The sequence below is a fragment of the Ictidomys tridecemlineatus genome, chromosome 16, assembly GCF_052094955.1.
Source record: "Ictidomys tridecemlineatus isolate mIctTri1 chromosome 16, mIctTri1.hap1, whole genome shotgun sequence".
In the NCBI taxonomy this organism is placed as follows: domain Eukaryota; kingdom Metazoa; phylum Chordata; class Mammalia; order Rodentia; family Sciuridae; genus Ictidomys; species Ictidomys tridecemlineatus.
The window spans coordinates 39357771-39377045 of record NC_135492.1 but is presented as its reverse complement, the minus strand read 5'-3'; the positions used below and the strand labels follow the sequence as shown (position 1 = coordinate 39377045).

The window sequence follows — 19275 nt, the reverse complement described above, 5'->3', positions numbered from 1 at the left end:
AAATCCTAGAGGTTAATATGAGGATTTTCCCATGTAAGGCAAGCCAGGAAGGTTTGCAGAAGGCCTGAGGAACCCTGAGGGGCCAAGGCTGGAAATCTCAGGTAGTCTAGGACACAAAGAGGAGGCAGGCAATGAAAGAAGTCTCTGAGGATCAAAGCAATTTTTTCCTGCTATAACATCTAGCAGGGCTGACCAATGGGGAAGAAAATTACATTAAGTGCAGGATGTATTCCTCCTCTTTCCCCCCAGGGTCCTTGTGATATTTCTCTCCTATCCTCTTATCCTGAAATATGCACCCAGGAGGTCATCTCTCAGGATGTCAAAAGCTGATGAAGGGGTAATTTCCACTCTGCAAGAGAAAGGCCTTTTGGCTTAAAAAAAGAAAAAAGGCTCAATCCTTAGTACCACATAAAGATAAATGAATAAAATAAAGTTCCATCTACAACTAAGAAAAAGAAAAGTTAAAAAAAAAAAAGAGTCATGAAGTAGGAATGAAAACATTAGTAACCTTAAAGAGGCAGAAGGGACAGCCTCTGGACATCAGCTGAGGGAACCAGGAATAGTTAACCTGGAGGGAAAGTATTCATTCCTAGACAGCAAGTCTGCTCCTATCCAGAGGTGTGCTAGAATCTTCTGCCAGGAATGGTGTCAAGGGGATTGCCGTACAGAGAGGAAGGTGAGGCTGTTTAGCTCTCACACAGAGTGATTCTGGGTCCCCTAAGTAGATGAGAGTACATGAGAGGATTAGGATGAATGGAGTTAGTAGGAGTAGAGGACACATAGCCATAGTGTTGTTCATTTCATTATCACTGTGGTCAACCCATCTTCTGTTACTCTACATCACAGGGCTGCACCATTTCATAGGTATAACATTCACCGTTTCTCCCCTATCAGATCATTTAAGGTAAACAACACTTATTTTCCTGGGGAGAAAAGGAATTAGTCTTTGGTCTTGGAAAACAAACTAAACCAGATCAAAACTTTCAATAATAGATTAAACTATTGCGGGCAGAGGTTGGGAGGAAGGAGAGAAGGAATGAGGTCAGGACAAAAAAGTCATGCTACCTTCCCAGGTTATGGACTAGGCTCTTAGACACAAGAGTAATGTTCCCCATCCCTGCCATGATGTTGGTAAGGCCTTCCACTTGGCACTTCCCATTGGCTGGCAGCAACAGGGTAGATGGTAACAGAGTTCCACAGTGAAGGATTGGTCTTCAGGTCTCTCGAAAGGCTGTGGTGGTCACTGGTCTTTACTAAGGCTCGATGACGTCAACAAACTCCTCCCTATTGGGGTGGTGTTGTACCAGCTGCCATTTGCAGCTGCCATCCTCATTCTTCTTGCAGAAAAAATGGTGGGCCTGGTTCCCATAGAGCTTCCGTTCCAACAGCCAGTCTGTCCAGAGACACTGATTGCGCATCGATTTGTTACAGGTCGGTGAGTAGCAGATGGTAACCTAGAGTCATAGCCACAAAATCAGAGTGAGGAAGAGGCCCTTCCTCTTCTATTGCTACTGTCAGACCCCAACATATCCTCCCAGCCCTTTTCGACTGCCCCCCATGTCTTATGAAGACTTTCCTTGTCCCTACTCTTCCCCTGAATTCTCTTGCCCCATGCTCCTTGTGTTAGAATTACCTTTCTAATATTTCTGGAATCTACTACTGACCTTGAGCAAGTACTTCACTTCCCAGAGCTTTGATTTCTTTACCTTAAAATGGAAGTCTTTTTTCTTTACAAATGTGTTATGGAGACCAAATTAAATATTTAAAATAAATTGACTACTACAGGGTCCAGCAACAAGTAGGCTCTCTCTAAATAGTGGCTGTGATAAAGTCATCTCCTTCTGCTTTATATGATGACCACTCAACCAGCCAAAATGTTAAGTTTTTTGAGGTCAGGGACTATGGACTCTTTCTTGCTTTTTCACCCCCAACTTCATGCAGTGTCTGATCCATATTTCAAGTAGAATATGATTGATAAATAAATACATGAAGGAAAGAATCATGAAGGGTGAGTCTACAAGGCTTAAGACCCTCACCCACCCCAGATCGTCTTAGAAATGGACCCCCCTCACTTCGCAGTCACAGTTGAAAAGATAGTGGTGATTCAGACTCTCTCTCTGCGCCATGGACACGTTTTCCCAAGGCTGGATATAGTTACACATATTGATGAAGATTTTTCCACCATCGAGAACATTACCTTCATGGGGAGATAGAAGAGAATATAACATCAGAACTTTGCTCCTAGAGTCCTGGGTCCTTCAAGAACCCAGAATTATAGCCAATGACGAGCCAAAGCTCCAGTGGTTGGTTGGTTTATTTGTTTGCTTATTTTTAAAATATTTTTTTTTTTAGTTCTACACGATACCTTTATTTTGTTTATTTATTTTTATGTGGCGCTAAGGATCGAACCCAGGTCTTGCACATGCTAAGCAAGCACTCTACTGCTGGGCCACAACCCCAGCCCCTATTAATTTATTTATCTATTTATTATTGGCAATTAAACCCAGGCCTTGCATATGCTTTGCCACTGAGCTACACCACAATCTCCAATGGCTTTTTTTTTTCCCAATGAAAAAAATCAGAATTTTATTTTAAGGCATATTCATTTGAAAGAATGAAGGAAACACAATTTCTAGCTACAAATAGCAATGTTTTAAATTTAGATATAGAGATTTGTAAACAATAAAATGTATTTTTAATTTTCAGTGTTTAACTGTGAATTACCAAAATTAGACCAAAGGTTGATACGGATCTTTGTTTTAATTAAGAAACCTGATGTAAATTTTATCTGTTAACCTCTACTTCTTGAGCTTCTGCATCTTATTGAATCTTCCAACAAAATAACTCAGGGGCCTCTGTGCTGGTTAAAAATATGCCTCAGTGGGCAAGGTCCAGTGGCTTTTTGATAGGAGTAGTGATATGGGGCTCAATGAAGGAACTAGAAAAAAAAACTATACTTTTTATAGCAGGAGATTAACATATTATGCTTGTGCAAGGTAGAATTGTGGGGTCTGGTGAAGACATTTTTCTTTAGTAGGTACAGAGAGAAGGTGGGCTTTAAAATCAGACTTCAGGAGCTCTGGGGGGTGTAGCTGAAATAGGTGCTTTCCTAGCATGTGTAATGTCTTGGATTTAATCCCTAAAAAAATAAAAGTGAGACTCTATGTGGGATCCTCTTCTTTTCAATTACTTGCTGTATAACCTTAAAGAAAATCACAAAATCTTTCAACTGGAAGATAATAATAAAAAAGTTTGGTCAATATTAAATGAGAAATGTCTGTAGAATTCCCCATACAGTTGAAGACTCACAGAAAATGTTCAATAAATAATAGGATCCCTTCCCCTTTCCAGTCTTTCCCAATATCTACCTAGGCCAGTCTTCTGTCCCCTGGTGAGTCTTTGCACATTAGAAAGTTCCCCTTCTTCCCTACCAAGCTCCTTCCCATCTTTCAAAGATCCTTTTTAATAATACCTTGTCCTTGTTGTGACCATGCAGGCCTTCACATCTCCTAGAACTTCCATTGCTCAGTCATTTGCTCACAAATCACAGCAGCTAGAACCCAGTACCAGGAATACAGAAATAAATAGGACAGGACTCTGCCTCCAAGAAACTTCAAATGTGACTGATAAGTAGGCAAAAATGACTCTATGGTATGATTATATAGAAGATGTAGTGTAAGAGCAAAGGAGGTCCAGTTATCACCAGGTAAGGAACAGGCAGAGTGGAAAAAAAGTGTCTCCGAGGAGGGAAGGTTGTGCTGTGCTTAAAAGGATGGGGAGGACTTTGTCTGTCAAATAAGTGGAGGTCTTCTGAACGTTGGGACTGTCCTACACAAAGGCAGAATGACATCCCATTGGCACACCTTCTGCAGCTCCAAATAGTTTATTTCAGCTCTGGGAGAAGAAGGATCAAGGAACTATTTTGACAGATAGCAGAAGACCAAGCTAGAAAGGTCAGCAGCGTTCTGGTCTCAAAGGGCTTTCATAATCTGGTGAAAAAGAGTTTCTGACTTTCTCAGAAGGGTACCAGTGACACTGATGACTTTTCCTTGGACTTATGTTTTGTTGTTTATCCCAACCCTCAATTATACTTGACCTTGAGGGCAGAGAGCTTGTACCTAAGAGTCTAACAAATGGCTAGACACAGAGGATAGGCATCGGTCTGCTGGGAACCGGAGGGCTCAGCAGCATGCCATGTCTCCCATCCAGGAGCTCCCTGCTCAGCATAATTCCACATCCTTAGAGCTAACCTCTCAGTGTGGCCTCCAATGCCTGCCACTCCTCAAGAGCCATGTCCGAACTCTTTGACGTCTATGACTTGTTTTTTGAATTTCCATTCTCCTGTCCAAGGCCTGGCAGTGTGTTGTAGGTGGTCTTTTGTTGTTCAAAGGATAAATGGAAGGTAGAATTCTGCCTGTTCTCTCCACCTGCTATGCTCTTCATTTTCCTTGCTTTCTTCCTAGATAGTTTTTTTTTTCCTTCCTTATTTATTTATTTTGTTGGTGAGGGGAAGTAATGGGGACTGAATCCAGAAACACTTTACCATTAAGCTACAACCCCAGCTTGCCCCCCGCCACCGCCTTTTTTAAATTTTTGAGACAGAATCTCAGTTACTAAAGCTGGCCTTGAACTTGCAGTCCTCCTGCCTCAGCCTCCAAAGTCACTGGGACCAGCCATTTTTCATCTTTTGAAAGAGGCCAATTTAGATCTCACTTATACCGCAAAGCTTCCTTGATAGTTCCCAGTCACACAAATACCTCCTTTCCTTAAACTCCAAAATAATTTAGTGTTGTTATTTATTAGTTTATGAAGTCATATTCTTATACAGTTCTTTAACTGTTCCATCCAAACCATTGCAGAATGGAGGCTTGCCTGTGCCCAACTTCATGGAACAGAACTGTGTTAAACCCAAGGCTCTTATTAGGGTCCATGCAAAAGGCAGGGATAACCCATAAGGAGCAGTTTTAGGGGACAGATTTTGATCAAAATGCCAAAAATCTTATGCTAATTAAAACTGTTTCAAAATGGAGCTTCCTGCCCGAGCCTGGGAGAGCATCCTTTCCTTAAAACTGGGAAGCAGTGGCCAAGATCATTCTAAGGAAAACTCTTGCCTTAATGAGAGGTCACCAAGACTCCCCCCAACTAACAGGCTGTCACTATCACAACTGTTTTTATGTGTAATAAAATGCCACCTGGCTGGCCTGCTGCCCCAGGAAGGCCCTGGCTCCTGCCTCAGGACCTCCTTGGGACAAACTCCATCCCCACCAGTCGCTAGTCTTTGACTTACCAGTTATAAAGTACTGCCTCTTACTGTTGACTGCTATTCTAGTGCCACAGAGAGAAGTGTTCACAGAGGTGTAGACATAGCGAACCTCCTTGACTTTCTCAACCCCTTTAATCATCTGAAAGACAATTGCAAAAAAAAAAAACTCGAAAACAAACCCCAAAACACAGTATTTGGTCAGTGAGTATAATTTGTATATTAACAGGCAAAAACTTCTCTTTTCTCAGTCTCAATAATAAAGTGAAAGTTTAATTTCAGAATTGGTGCACTCAGAGTCCACAGACTCCTACTGGGTTGTCTTTGTCTTAAAAAAATTTTTTTTTAAATCTAAATTTATTCCAGTGGAAGGAAAGGTACCTCAATGGCAGCTATGGGACCCACTGAGGCCCCCACACTGCACTGCCCTTGGGTTTTGTGGTCCCCCCCAACATCCCAACCAGTTCCACTCCACCATGTCTACAAAAAGTTCACTGAACCAGATTGTCTGAAACCTACCCTCCCAAAACACAGACCCCATTTCCCTCTACCTGCCTAGTGAGGGTAAACGCCCTGACTTGACCCCATGTACCTTCATCCGTTTGAGTTCATACCGGAGCAATTTGTTAGGGTTAGAAGGGTCTTCGTTAGCAGTCACTATCTTCTCACTGGTGACTTTGGCCCGAATCACTGCACAGGGAGAAGAAAGAGGGAAGAAAGCATTAGCACTTGGAGCAGTCTATTTGGGATCTGGAGAATTTCAGGTGTTGGGAGTGGTGTGATAGAGTTCTGCAGTGACTGCAAGTTCAAACTCTTTGGGATTCTTAGGTCCTCAGCCTCTGTGCTTTTTGGGCCATGTTTAACCTGTTACTTTGGAGAGCTCTAGTTCCTGGAACTCTGGGAACCGTGGGCAAAGGGGAGGAGTCAGAGTGGTGGAGCTGGAAGGAGCCCCTTGAAGGATTCCTGTGAGGCTCATCTGTTGAAATAGCTCAGAGCCTCAAAGCTCTCCCAGAGTTGATATTAGTAAATGTTTATTGAATCCATAAATATTCTGGCCCTGTTGAGAAAACCCATCTCTTGCCATTTGGGCATTAATCAAAAAAACTGCTTATGAAAGTCTTCCTCTTGGTCTTGTACTGGGCACAAGTCCCACAGATGTGATTGCAACAGGGTCCCTATCCTGCAGAACTTTTGGTCTATCAGAGGATGTGCCTATAAAAACCAATAACACTGAATAGTAGAAGCACAAACTTGGTAGAGACACAGTGGTAGCCAGGGAGCAAGGAAGCCTCCAAAGAGTGGTCCTGAGTTAGCCCTTGGAGGATGAATTGGAGTTGGCCAGGAATGCGAGGGTATGGGGAAAGGGCATCCAGATAGAGAGGAGAGAAAGGGCAAAAGATCAGAATTGGGATGGGGACCCGGTGGCAACCTCAATTATGGGCTTGGACAGAGACAGGCCCCACCCCCAACCCAGCTGGATCACTCTGGTGACACTCCAGTTAATGATACTCCCAGGTTGCGGTATGGTCAGGATGAGGGGCGTCGCTATAGAGGTGGGGACAATCTATTTTCTTACAAATCAGACTCTGTGCTTGCAAGGTTGCTCTGGCGCCAGCCCTTTCAACCCATCAGCCTCAGCAGGAGGCAACGGTGAAGGGGGGGAGGGGGTTGAGCTCCTCCCCTTTCCTCAGACTCCTGGTCTACCGCTCAGCCCAGAGCCAGTCCCCACCGCCACCGCCCCTGCTGTGGACCGCCTGGGCCGGACTCACCAACCGCCGAGCGGCAGAAATGCTGCTGCGGGTGCGTTGGGAGGCAGCTGCACGCCTCGCCCCGCCCCGGGGGCCACAGCAAAGCCAGCAGTCCCAGCACCAGCGCCCTGCTCGTCGCGACCGAGGGGCTCCAGAGCACGACACCGCAGAGCCCCATTGGAGCCTGTGGGGTCTGTCGGACCAAAACAGTCGTCCAAGGCGCCTTAGAACGCCCGGCCCTCCACCCCCCACCCTCCTCGGCTCTGTGAGATGACCATAGAACCAATCCCGCCCTAAGGGGCTCTGCCTGCCTTTGGCTTGAGGCCACCCGTGGCGGCGGGACCCGAGACCCTCCAACTGACCGTCTCAGTGAGAGTTAGTGGGGGTCCTGAGGAGCTAAGCCTCTGGAAGTAGAGGGCAGACACTGGGAGAGGGATGCTGTCAGGGGCAAAAAGGGAAGAGAAACCAAGACCAACGCCCCAGGGCAGAAAGACCAGGGGCTGTGATTCAGGCCGAAGGGACAGTGAGGAGAGGCTCAGAGAGGAGGAGACAGGCAGAGGCCAAGAGAGGCAGACGGAAATACAACAGGCAAGACACAGTGATGGAGAAGGACGGACCCTTGCTGAGCGGCATACTGGGAATGAGACAAGCTACTCGGGGCTCCTTTCAGCTGCAGGAAGTGTTTTCAATGCCCTATTTATGAGGCTCCAAAGCAACAGCAAACAGTAAGGGAAGGGACAGAGAAAGTTGGGGTGTGTGTGTGTGTGTGTGTGTGTGTGTGTGTGTGTGTTGGCTCTGTCAGCTGGGGGGTGGGGAGAGATGTCAGAGACAGCAGCCTGTGCTTAGAAACCCTTTCTCCAAGCAAGAGCCTTAGACTCTGCAGATAGCAAGGGACTGTTCCCTCAGGTGTCCCATCACTTAGGACACACTTTGGACCTCAAAGCCCTGTTTCCAATTCCTGGGCGATTCTGATTGTTATTGCACATTATAGCCGCCGGAGACTACGTGGGGAGGCTTGGAGGCCAAAGAAGTAAGGGGCTCGGGCTTGTTGTGACCCCAGCCTTGTCCACTGTCCAAGGCTCACCACAGAAGGAGACCCATTGAATTATAGTTGTACTAGAAAGTAGAAGGTCAGGTTCTGATCCTGTCATTAGGTAGCTTTGTCACCTTTACTTTGCAGAACCTCAGTTTTTTCTCTAGACTTGAACTACATGATCTTCTTCTCCTTCTCCTCCTTCTTCTCCTGCTTCTCCTTCTCCTTCAGTGCTGGGGATCAAGGAGCCTTGCACAAGCTAGGCAAGCACTGTCCCACTGGGCTACACCCCCAGCCCTGAAGTACATGTTTTCTGAAGCCCTTTGAAGCCCTTTCCCCCAGCCTCTCCTGGCTTCAGCCAGGAATGCTGAAATCCTCAGGTCACATTCTCCCAGTATCTCCTCACACCAAGATTCCGTGGGAATCTGACTTTTTCATCAGGGTTGCCATTATCTTCTTCAGAGGACATCTTTTCACTTGGATGGTATTGGTGACATTTGAAAGGAGAGAGACTGAAAGGATAGGTCCAAGCTGGTGTCCAGGTTGGTTCTTCATCCCATGTCTAGACCAAGATAAGAGCTGAATGTATTATTTGGAGGGATCTCAGAAGCATCCAGCCCAATCATTCATTTGACAGGTGTGAAGGCGGAGGCTCAGTGATATAAAGTGACTTATAGAAAGTTAGTGACAGAAAGCACTAGAAAACAAGTATCCTTATGTTTATTCTAGTGCTCTGTATACTCTACCACATTATTTCTTTTCATTTGACTTTTTTTTTTAACAGCTCAAAATTCTCTCTTTGGAGGGTAATTCTTTCTTTTGAGTTCTTATTGCTCCTCTGTAAAAATAAGGCTACTTCAAGAATGCATTCATTTTCATAAGGATCCCTTTCCAAGGGTAAACATATTGAATTCTTACATGAGCTCTCTTCCAAACTTAAAGCTGGGCAGAAATAGGCCTTAGCATAATAAGCCATGTTTGGGGTTTAGTTTGTGGTGTTGGTGAGCAGCAAAGACTCTGAATGAAGAAGAGTACATTTGGGTCAGTATTTTTGAAGGGGTAGGTACTAAGAGATACACGATGATAATAAATATGCATTCAAAAAAAGCTTCGGGTTAATTAAGACACAATTTACATACATCTTTAGCTGAGATCCAGTCCCGCCCAGTGTTTGTCAAACGGAGAAGGTTGAAGCAGTGAGATACAGAGAGTAAAAACAAGGTTCAGAACAGCTCTTCCTCTAACATGCTGTGCGATTTTGGGAAAGTCACTGTCATTCTATGAGTCCAGTTTCTTAATTTGTAAAGCAAATAGGTTGGTCTGGTTCTTTAAGGATCCTCCAAAGGGTGTTCCTAAGAAAAATATGCGTAGGATTCCACAGAGAGAGAGGCACACCTGACCAGTTTGTTCCTTTCTTCTCTGCCTTCAGCTGACGCTGCCCACATTCCCCGTGGTGGTGAAGATTGGCCATGCTCACTCCGGTATGGGCAAGGTAAGGCAGAGGGGGCTGTAGTGGTGTGGAGTTGGGCTCAGAAGGGTGTTTTTGCTGGAGAGGTAGCTCAGTAGAGCTCTTGCCTAGCATGCATGAGGCCCTAGCTTCTATCCCCCATTCTTGCAGGGGGGCGGGGGGTAAAGAAGGGCACTTTTCAGATGGGTTTGAAGGCTTCAGGGCCTTTTGACTAAGGTCTTGCCTAATTCCAACATTAGGTCAAAGTGGAAAACCACTACGACTTCCAGGACATTGCTAGTGTGGTGGCCCTCACTCAGACCTACGCCACAGCAGAACCCTTCATTGACGCCAAGTATGACATCCGAGTCCAGAAGATTGGCGGCAATTACAAGGCTTACATGTAAGTGGGGAGGTGTAGCGTCCCAGCAGATGCTCTCTGTTCATCTCAGCCTCCAGCTCTCAGTCCAACCTCACCAGACCCATAAGGCAGCTTACAGAGAGAGCATGCCACTTGCGTCTAGAACTCCTAACCTGGGAACTTTTGAAGTCAAGGGAGGGGGTCTGTAAACTAAGATGAAAAATAAAATTAGTATTAATTTCACTAGCTCACTTCAGTTATAAACAAAGACGACAGACGATAGTAGTAGCAGTACATAAGACTTTATCACCAAAGGTAATCATGATACTCGTGTATCACACTACAGTTGTGACAGACCTCAGTACCAGTTACGTCATCCCTGTGTAAAACTCATGATAGTTATTAGACCTGCCTCTGAATCACATTATTTAAAGAAACACATCTTTGATTAATCAAAATGTGTTTTCATTTTTATTTATTTATTTATTTTTATTATTAGTTGTTCAAAACATTAAAAAGCTCTTGACATATCATATTTCATACATTTGATTCAAGCAGATTATGAACTCCCATTTTTACCCCATATACATATTGTAGATTCACATCAGTTACACATCCACTTTTTTACATACTGCCAAACTAGTGTCTGTTGTATTCTGCTGCCCTTCCTATCCTCTACTATCCCCCCCCCAAAATGTGTTTTTAGAATATTTTTGATAACTCTAATTGGGTATCTTTGTGACCTTATATACTTTATGCACTTGCACGTTTTATACGTTTTAAACATTGAAAGGAATCCTGTGCTTCAACAGACTACCAAAGAATGGGTAAAGTTAAACTCCAAATGCAGATATCCAGCCCTAAGTCTAGTAGTTTTAAGAGTAGATGACTTCCCCATGAAACTGTATCCACACAGCAGAATGAAAAGTTAAAAATCTCCCTCATTAGAATTAAAAGAAAATCTCCAAAATTGATGGAGGATGGAAAGCCAGAGAAACTTTAGATGGCATTTCCTTTTGTTTGTTTGTTTTTGCAAAACAAAAAACATCCATGTATAGTGAAAAGAAGGTGCTGGTTCGGCCTCCAATCTCAGTAGGCCATAACAGAGGTCACATGACCTGCAAGTCCACAGGCAGATGAGCTGTCACTGAGTGGTCTCTCAGTGTCATATCTGCTCCCATACTTTAGGGGCCCCTTATGGATCTATGCCACATGTCCCATTGTTAACTGAGATGTAAAGTCTTACAGAACTTTGCAAACTTTAAAATATAATAAAAATATAAGGGATATATTATTATTTACTCAGAGTTTCTGAGAACTTGTTATGTGTCATGGCTCTATGCTGGGAACTTGAAAGTGAGTGTCTCTCTGTCCCTGTCTTGAGGAGGTTGCTTACAGGGACACCTTAGTAAACCATAAGCTTAGGAAGACAGTTACATGTATTGTGATTTTCTTGTTTCTGAGTATCTACTCAGGTTTTGCCAGCTACTCAGCTATTTATTTATTTGCTTTTTTCTAAACTTGGTAGTGGTTGCAGGGAAAAGCACATCACAGAGGGAATCAAGTTTCCTGGATTTTTATCTCCCATATGCTGTGACTGAATATGCAATCTTGGACAAGTCATCCAGCCTTTCTGAGTCTGAATCTCCTTGTCTATAAAGCAGAGCAAGAACTCCAGCCTGCTCAGAACAGGGAGTTCAAAGTGAGACTATTATGAGGGGTTTGGAGAAGAGGCACCATAGAAAGCAGCCAGTACTGTCCAAGTAGATAGTTGTTGTTGCCCCCTCCATATAAATATTTCTCAGTGCTTGAAGTCAGATCTGTGGGGAGGACATTTATGGGAACTGGCACAACTACTCTCCAAACAGTTCTGCATGGTGAGAATAGCACATGGAGGGCTCTGTCCATGGTGTAAGAGGACTTTTATGTCCCCTAAGCCATTCCCTTTCCCATTAACTATATCTGGGTGAAAACTTATGATTTAAAAGATCTATTTTTGGTATTTTACAATTTACTTAACCCTGTACCAATCGGTCCTTCTGGCAACCCTGTGTTAACAGATAGAGTCTCAGAGACTAACTCTCCCATGGTCACCTAGCCAGCCAAGAGCAAATCCAGAACCAGAAACCTGGTCTTCTACCTCCTATGTTGTCCAAGACTAGCTGATTCTTAACCCATGCTCATAGAAGGCAGGTACAATGGACATAGCAGAGGTTGATGACTGATGCCATCATTTCCATTGAATAGATGTGTGAAGCCCAAAGAGGTTAATTGACTGACCCAGAGCCACATGACTAATATTGTAGTGAACCTCAGAAATTAACTGTTGAACGAGTGAATGAGAGTGCTAATGAAGAAGACATTGGAAGATATTCACCAGAACCCTGCAAGAGCTCCCAGGAAAAGTGGGATTCAGCTTGTATGCCCAGACACTGTGAGTAGGCAGGAGGACAGGCCACAGTACATACCCCAGGTGTTTTATATAGTTATGGACAAGTCTTAGCTTAAGCCTCAGCTCAAGTAACTAAATTAAAAAGTACATGTTCGATTGTTAAGTGAGATATAGGCAAAATTCTAATGGGATCAAGAATCCATCCATTTGAAAGATCAGGTCAGAGAAGGCTTCATGGAGCCAGGCCTTCTGAGGTGGACCATTGTGGAGAGCCGAGGGCCTCACAGGTGGGAATTTGGCTGGGGCCGTGGGGCTGTAAACTCCACAGACAGACTTCAGGCTCTTTGTGGGGAAAGTGGTTAGGGAACTGTGAGCTTCAGTTCTGGAAATTTTCATGCCCTCCCATTGCTGGTATGGCTCATGGCCTGTCCTACCCTGGCGGGACCTTGTTGCAGGAGGACATCAATTTCGGGGAACTGGAAGACGAACACTGGCTCTGCAATGCTGGAGCAGATCGCCATGTCAGACAGGTGAGTGAGCCAAGGGGTCCAGACCCCCGTGAGAGGGAGGCTACCATAGATGAAGAGGTGTAAGAAAGCAGGAGGGGAGCCTCTGGGCAGACAGGACTGATAAAACACAAAAGGCCCAAGCAGCCAGTCGACAAGATCAGGCAAGACTGGGTCTTGTGCTAAATTATAGAGATAAAGGCTTTGCATATCACAGAATCTTCAAGAAAGGAGTAGTAGTTAATATGGGCTGGAATAGCCAAGGAAGGCCTCCTAGAAGAGTGTAATCTGCCCTGGGCTTGAAAAGTTGGGTAGGATCAGGAGAGCAGAAAGGGAAAGTTCTGTAAATAAGGGACCACCTTTGATGGTTGTGGGATAGAAAAAGCGGGTGGTGGAGATGGGAGAGATAGAGGCTGTAAGAAGAGCCCAACCAGCAAGCAGGCTTGGGGTGAGCTAATGCTCCATCCTCAGGACACCTTCCTGCCCCCTCCAGGTACAAACTATGGGTGGACACCTGCTCTGAGATGTTTGGTGGCCTAGACATCTGTGCTGTCAAAGCTGTACATGGCAAAGATGGGAAAGACTACATTTTTGAGGTAAGTCTGTCCCAATCGTATCTGAGAAACAACACGCAAGGCTGCAGGCCAAACTCTTGGCTCAAAAACTATGTGGACAGCCCAGACTGCATTTATAGTGTAGAATCTTCTGAGTTGTTGGAAGGCCCTAGACAGCACATCTGCATAGCAGGATACCCCCACCGGTGGGGAGCTATTACTTCTAACCTGCTAAGCCTATGCACACCAGGGGTGATAACTGGTACATATGGGTTCCTGGGGTCCTAGTGCAATCATTCCTCTGGGAAGACTATAGTGACTTTAGTATTCTTAGTCTGAGAAAGCTTCCTTCTTTTGCAGTCATTTTACAGGCAGGAAAACAGGCCTAAGTGCTGCAAGCCTGTGCCTAAGGCCACAGGGTGAATCGGTATCTCCACCTGGGCACCTGGGGACAGGAGATTTTTCTGAGCATCCCTCTGGGCCCTGGAGACACTTTGCTTATCCTGATCCTCTAACACAACTTTTCTGACTCTCTTTTACCATATTCAAAGAAAAGCCCATGACAGTATGAATTCTTCACATACATTGTCGCCCAGTCTTCCTGGGAGCAGGAAAGGCTCCTGGCCAGGAGTGATTCCAGAGAACTAGTGTCAGGAGCCTAGCTAGAGTGGGCTTCAGATTCAGAATCCACCCCATGGCCTGCTCAAACTCTGGGATGGCTACACCTCCCCTTCTAGAGTGGGAGCAATAAATGAGACAGTTGAACTATGGAATCTGTGATCCCACTAAGGCAGACATTTCCAAAAAGAAGGACTCATTTCTTTGGACCCTGAGATTCAGGCAGAATCAGGATCAGTGGCAGGTAGGGAAGGCATCCTAAGTCAGAAGCACAGGGAGGAATCTGATCATTTAATGAAAAGAGCCTATTTGGAGATAGATTGTACAGGTGAAAATTCCCAGGGATGAAAACTACCCATTCTTCACCAGAGATTTATGGGAACGTCTTTCGTGTCTTCCTGTTCCTCTGTCTGCAAACTTCGAGCCCTGGGCCCTTCAAGCCGTCTCCTTTCTCTCTCCCTCTTCCAGTTACCTTCAGCTAGCAATCTCCCTCTCCCCCATCCTGGCCTGGGTGAAGGTAAAGGGAAGTGGCTTGAGGCAAAGGTTTGCAGGAGGAGGGGACAAAGGTCCTATTTTCTGCCAAGGACCATGCTTCCAACTGAAGACAAGAACACCTGCTTCATCACCAGCCCGGGAAGACCAGGCCAGGCCTTGAAATTTCCAGACCCTTTCCTCACCCAGGCCACATCTTCCACCAGGTCATGGACTGCAGCATGCCGCTGATTGGCGAACACCAGGTGGAGGACAGACAGCTCATCACTGAACTAGTCATCAGCAAGATGAACCAGCTGCTGTCGAGGACTCCTGTCCTGTCTCCTCAGAGGCCCTTAACCACCCAGCAGCCACAGGTAAGCAGCTGTGCAGAGACACAGGACAGCCAAGAGCCACTGTTCTGGACATTGGTGGTTCTAGAATGGAGCAGAGGTCAGATACCCACAGGCCTGGATAGGATCTAAGCAGTCTTCTCCCTCCTCCTTGTCTTCCTCTGGAGACCCGCTTATCTCCCACCATCCCTTATAGGGGCCTTCTCGTGAGCAGTGTGCAGTATCAGCTGTAGGACTGACAGGCATGGAGTACTAGATCTCTTCCCTCTGAACTTGAAGTCTCCAGGGAACCAGAGCTTGCTTTCTCTGGGACTCAGAATGCTCCCTTTTTCAAAATGGGAGGTCTCTGAGGAGGAGCTGAATCATATTGCTCACTAGCTGTTCACTGCTAAATTGGGTTTTTAAAAGAAAGTGGGGGTCTTTCTGAGAAATCTGGTGCAGAAAAAGAGAAGAGTCAGTTTCTTCCTTCTGGGAGAGCAACAAGGTGAAACTCAAAATTAAAGATCTCCTTTCCCTAAGGGAGAGGAGGTGGTGGCCTTGAGTTAATAGTGCCTAACTCAGGTCCAGTCACATCATGGTGACAGTATCCTAGCTGCAGGTCTATAGGAAATCTACAGTGAAGTTTTTTGTGGAACATTAGGCTCTAGCATGTGCCAAGGAAAACAAGATCCCTAAACCTGGAGCTCTTTGGTTCCACAAAGAAGGTATCTTACATTTCAAAAATATTCACAGTCTTCTCTCCACTGAACTTTTGTATAATGAAGTGGGGGAAATTCATTGCGCTTGGGGCAATGAATCAAATAATTGAACCTGATCTAGCTTTTTCCCTAAAGGACTGCTAATAATTATGCGTAATTATTAGCTTCGGAGTGCTTTATGGATTTTATAAATTAGAATTTATAAATTAGAATTCTCTCAAAAATCTTTAAAATCCAACATCAAATGGTTAGGGAGGTAGAATATAATAGTGATTCAAAATATGGGCTTTGAAATGAGAATGAAACCCAGTTTGAATTCTGAATCCAGTATTTATTGGTGTTGTGACCTTGGACAAGGTCTTTATCTTTGGCTCAGGAATGATAATCACAGAACCAGTCTCATAGGGTTGTTAGGAGAATTAAATGATGTAAGGAACCTAAAACATGGCAAAGTAAAGTACCTGGTGAAGATCAGCTGTTGTCCTAGTAGACTCTGGCCTTGGATCCCTGCAGCCTTAGGCCTGGAGATCATGGCCTCCGCTTCTGAAGATGGGGGCCTCACCAGATTAGGCTTCACTCAGAAGCAAATAGCTGGAATCTAGAAATCCTTCAGTAAGAAAGAAGGAAAGGGCTGGCACCCTTGCACTGGAAGAGGGAAGGAAAAAAACAAAACTGCACAGCAGTGTGGGTTATTTAGGGTAGAGGATATTACCCCCGACATTTGAATATCACAGAACCATAGCCTGCAAGTGTTGTTGATACTCATAATAATGAACCTGAGTCATTGGGAAGGGGAATGCTGACATTTTAGGGTTTCATATTCTGTTTAAGAAAACTAGAAACAAAATTTAGGAAATATTTCCAGAAAAGAATTGACTAAAATAAAACAGTGTGACAATTGGTAAGTCAGTTCCCTCTCTGAATCTGTTTTCCCACCTGTCATATGGGAAAAACATAAGAACTATCTTTTCTGCTCTAAAAATGTCTTTAGGGGCTGGGCATGCAGAAGACTTATCTATCATGCAACAAGACTCTGGGTTCCATTCCCAGCACACCACCAACAACAAAACAATAAAAATACTTCTATCCTTATGGATTCTGGATAGATGGAAACTCTGGGCTAACAGATAGCAACTCTCGAGTAGCCATGTTGAGAGTAATCTTGTACAGTGGGCTCCTACCACTCTTTACATACGATGAGGGATTTACACCTTCTTTAGCTGATGCTCACTGGATTGGACCTCTGACCAGATGGGAGAATCTGTTCCCGGGGCTGAGGCTATAACTCAGTGATACAGTGTGGCTTCACATCATGCACAAGGCCCTGAGTTTGATCCCCAACATCACTAAATATAGATAGGTCGGTGGGTAGTAGGTAGGTAGGTAGGGGAGTGGGTAGTTAGATATTGAAAAATATTTTCATGATTTAAAAAATATCAGGCCTGTAACTAGATTTTGTAACTCTGTAAATGTGATGAAATAAAGATACTTGGGTACTAGTCTTGTCTTTTAGTCCACAGTAGGCCTTAGTCAATAGTTGAAATATCCTGTTAATCAGATTATTGCTTGTTCCTGCCCTAGAGAAAAAGTGACACATACAGTTGGCCTTCCCTATCTGTACATTCCATATCTGCAAATTCAGCCAATTGCCTATCAGAAATGCAGTTAGGTCTATGGTGGTTGCCTCAAAAAGCATAAAAGTTCAGTGGCAAAGAGACAATTCATGAAAAAAAAAGTTTTACCTCACAGAAAGCATTAGTTCTTCTTTGGTATAAGCCCCTTAAATTAGTCCATTTTGTGTTACTAAAATGAAATACCTGAAGCAGGCTAATTTATAAAGAAGAAAGGTTTATTTTAACTCACAGTTCTGGAGGCTCAAGGACAAGGGGCTGCATCTGATGGTAGCCTTGTTGCTAGCAGAGTCTTGAGACAACATTAAGCATCACATAGCAAGAAATAGGGAGCACATGTATTTCTGTGTCTCTTATTTTTCTTTTTTCGTAGTCACTGGGATTCAGTTCTGTGGGCTCCACTCTGATGACCTTGTCTAATCCTAGTAATAATAATAATAATAATAATAAAACCACCTTTAAACACCAGTCAGATTGTTTCTACCCTCTTAATATTTCTCAATGGGGATTAAATTTTAGCATATGAACCCTGAAGGAATATTCAAAGTACCTATCCACATTTTAGAATCCCTTATTTTATAAAGTTTAAATATTGCAACTTAAACATTTCTGAAGAGAAATATATCTCAAAGCACAAGCAGAAAAATAAAAAGAATAAGCTTCCTTAAATATATGGGCTCCTGCAAAAATCCCTAGTAGGGAAGTCAATCTGACTCAAGGATAAGCTTTTCTCTGTTTATTCTCCTATCACTGCTGGGTACTGTAGAAAGCTCCCTGTGCTGGGAATCAGGAGACTCCCAGGCTATTCCCTGTGTCCCTGGACAAGTTACTTTCCATTTCTGGACATTTCTTTACTCGCCTATGAAATGGAATTGAGTTAGATGATTTCTAGATCTCTTTCAATTCTAAAGTCATGTAATAGCTGGAGCTAGACAAACACACTGTAGACTGTGAAGGCAGAGTTCCCCAGGAGATTGCTCTCACTTCTAACATCAGCCGAAATTCAGAAGTTCCTCAAACTTCGACAGGTTCGACAGCTCCCTGGAAGAACTCACAGAGCTCACTGAACCCTGTTGTACTCACAGTCCCGGTGGATTGTGGGGAAAGGACACAAGTCAACACTAAGTCAAAGGAAGATGCCCAGGGCAGAATCTGGGAAAGTTAAAAACTCAAAGCTTCCACTATCCTTAGGATGTGTTACCCTCACAGCGTCAGCGTGTGACCATACCCATGACGTATTGCCAACCAGGGATGCTCACCTGCACTTCAGAGTTCAGAGTTATTATGGGGCTTCATTACTTCAGTATGATCAACTGACTGGTCATCCGGTTGAACTCAGTCTCCAGCTCCCTGTTCCCTGGAGATCAGGCTAATGCCATGTGGCTTAGGGAACTAACCATGAATAACAAAGACACTCCTGCCACTCAGGAAATTCCAGGAGTTTAGAGGTCACTTCCTGAGAGCCTGGCATAAAGGCTAAGACCTCTTTAAGGGCAAGGCCACACTATCAGGTTAATATCACGGATGTCTCAGATACTTGCAGCCCCTTGTGGGCAGAAACCTTGCCTATTCCTCTGTTTCCACTGACCAACACAGGCCTGGCCCAGAGTGTGTGCAGAAGTTAGCTCATAGCCTCAGGACTCCAGTGAAGAAGGAGATATCGTTCCCATCCAAAAGTTGTTTAGATTCTAAGTTGAAATCATGACTGAATTTACGGGCCATCAAATGGTGTCTTCTTGAATCTTCTTTTAGCTTCCTCCTAAGCTTGTGCCCTGACCCCAGGCTGCCCAGAACACATAAAGCACCCAACATTTGGCAAAATGCTGCAACTTGGGCTTGAAGGCATGACTGTCCTGATCACAATTCCACTCCCTGTCTCTCCTGGATGATGGCACATTGTTTACGGTTGAAGAGACATTTCAGTCACCCTGGGTGCAGGCCCTTGGGTGTCTCAGACTAGATGGCCTTGTTCCTGCAGTCACTTCCCACTTTCCTGAATCTTTACCTATGGGAATCTGCTTCACGGCCCTGCCTTCCACCTGTCCTCTAGTCCATTTTGTGTTACTAAAATGAAATACCTGAGACAGGCTACTTTATAAAGAAGAAAGGTTTATTTTAACTTACAGTTCTGGAGGTTCAAGGACAAGAGTCTGCGTCTGATAGTGGCCTTGTTGCTAGCAGAGTCTTGAGGCAACATTAAGCA

The 19275-nt window shown here is 44.4% G+C and overlaps 2 protein-coding genes across 2 annotated transcripts in view; one reads left to right on the top strand and one right to left on the bottom strand.

Annotated features, from left to right (window-relative positions):
- Positions 1–19275, top strand: part of Syn2 (synapsin II) — a 147784-nt gene that overhangs the window by 111619 nt on the left and 16890 nt on the right. The window contains exons 6-10 of the mRNA XM_078033459.1: positions 9471–9533; positions 9749–9891; positions 12697–12771; positions 13241–13343; positions 14618–14767. Of these exons, the coding sequence (XP_077889585.1) occupies positions 9471–9533; positions 9749–9891; positions 12697–12771; positions 13241–13343; positions 14618–14767 (534 nt within the window). The remainder of the gene's footprint in view (positions 1–9470; positions 9534–9748; positions 9892–12696; positions 12772–13240; positions 13344–14617; positions 14768–19275) is intronic.
- Timp4 (TIMP metallopeptidase inhibitor 4) lies at positions 142–7215 on the bottom strand. The gene is made up of 5 exons (XM_040290989.2): positions 7030–7215; positions 5853–5950; positions 5288–5402; positions 2073–2197; positions 142–1454 (listed from the first exon to the last, which is right to left on the bottom strand). Exons 1-5 carry the CDS (start codon positions 7184–7186, stop codon positions 1254–1256), a joined length of 696 nt encoding a protein of 231 aa, XP_040146923.2. The 5' UTR covers positions 7187–7215; the 3' UTR covers positions 142–1253.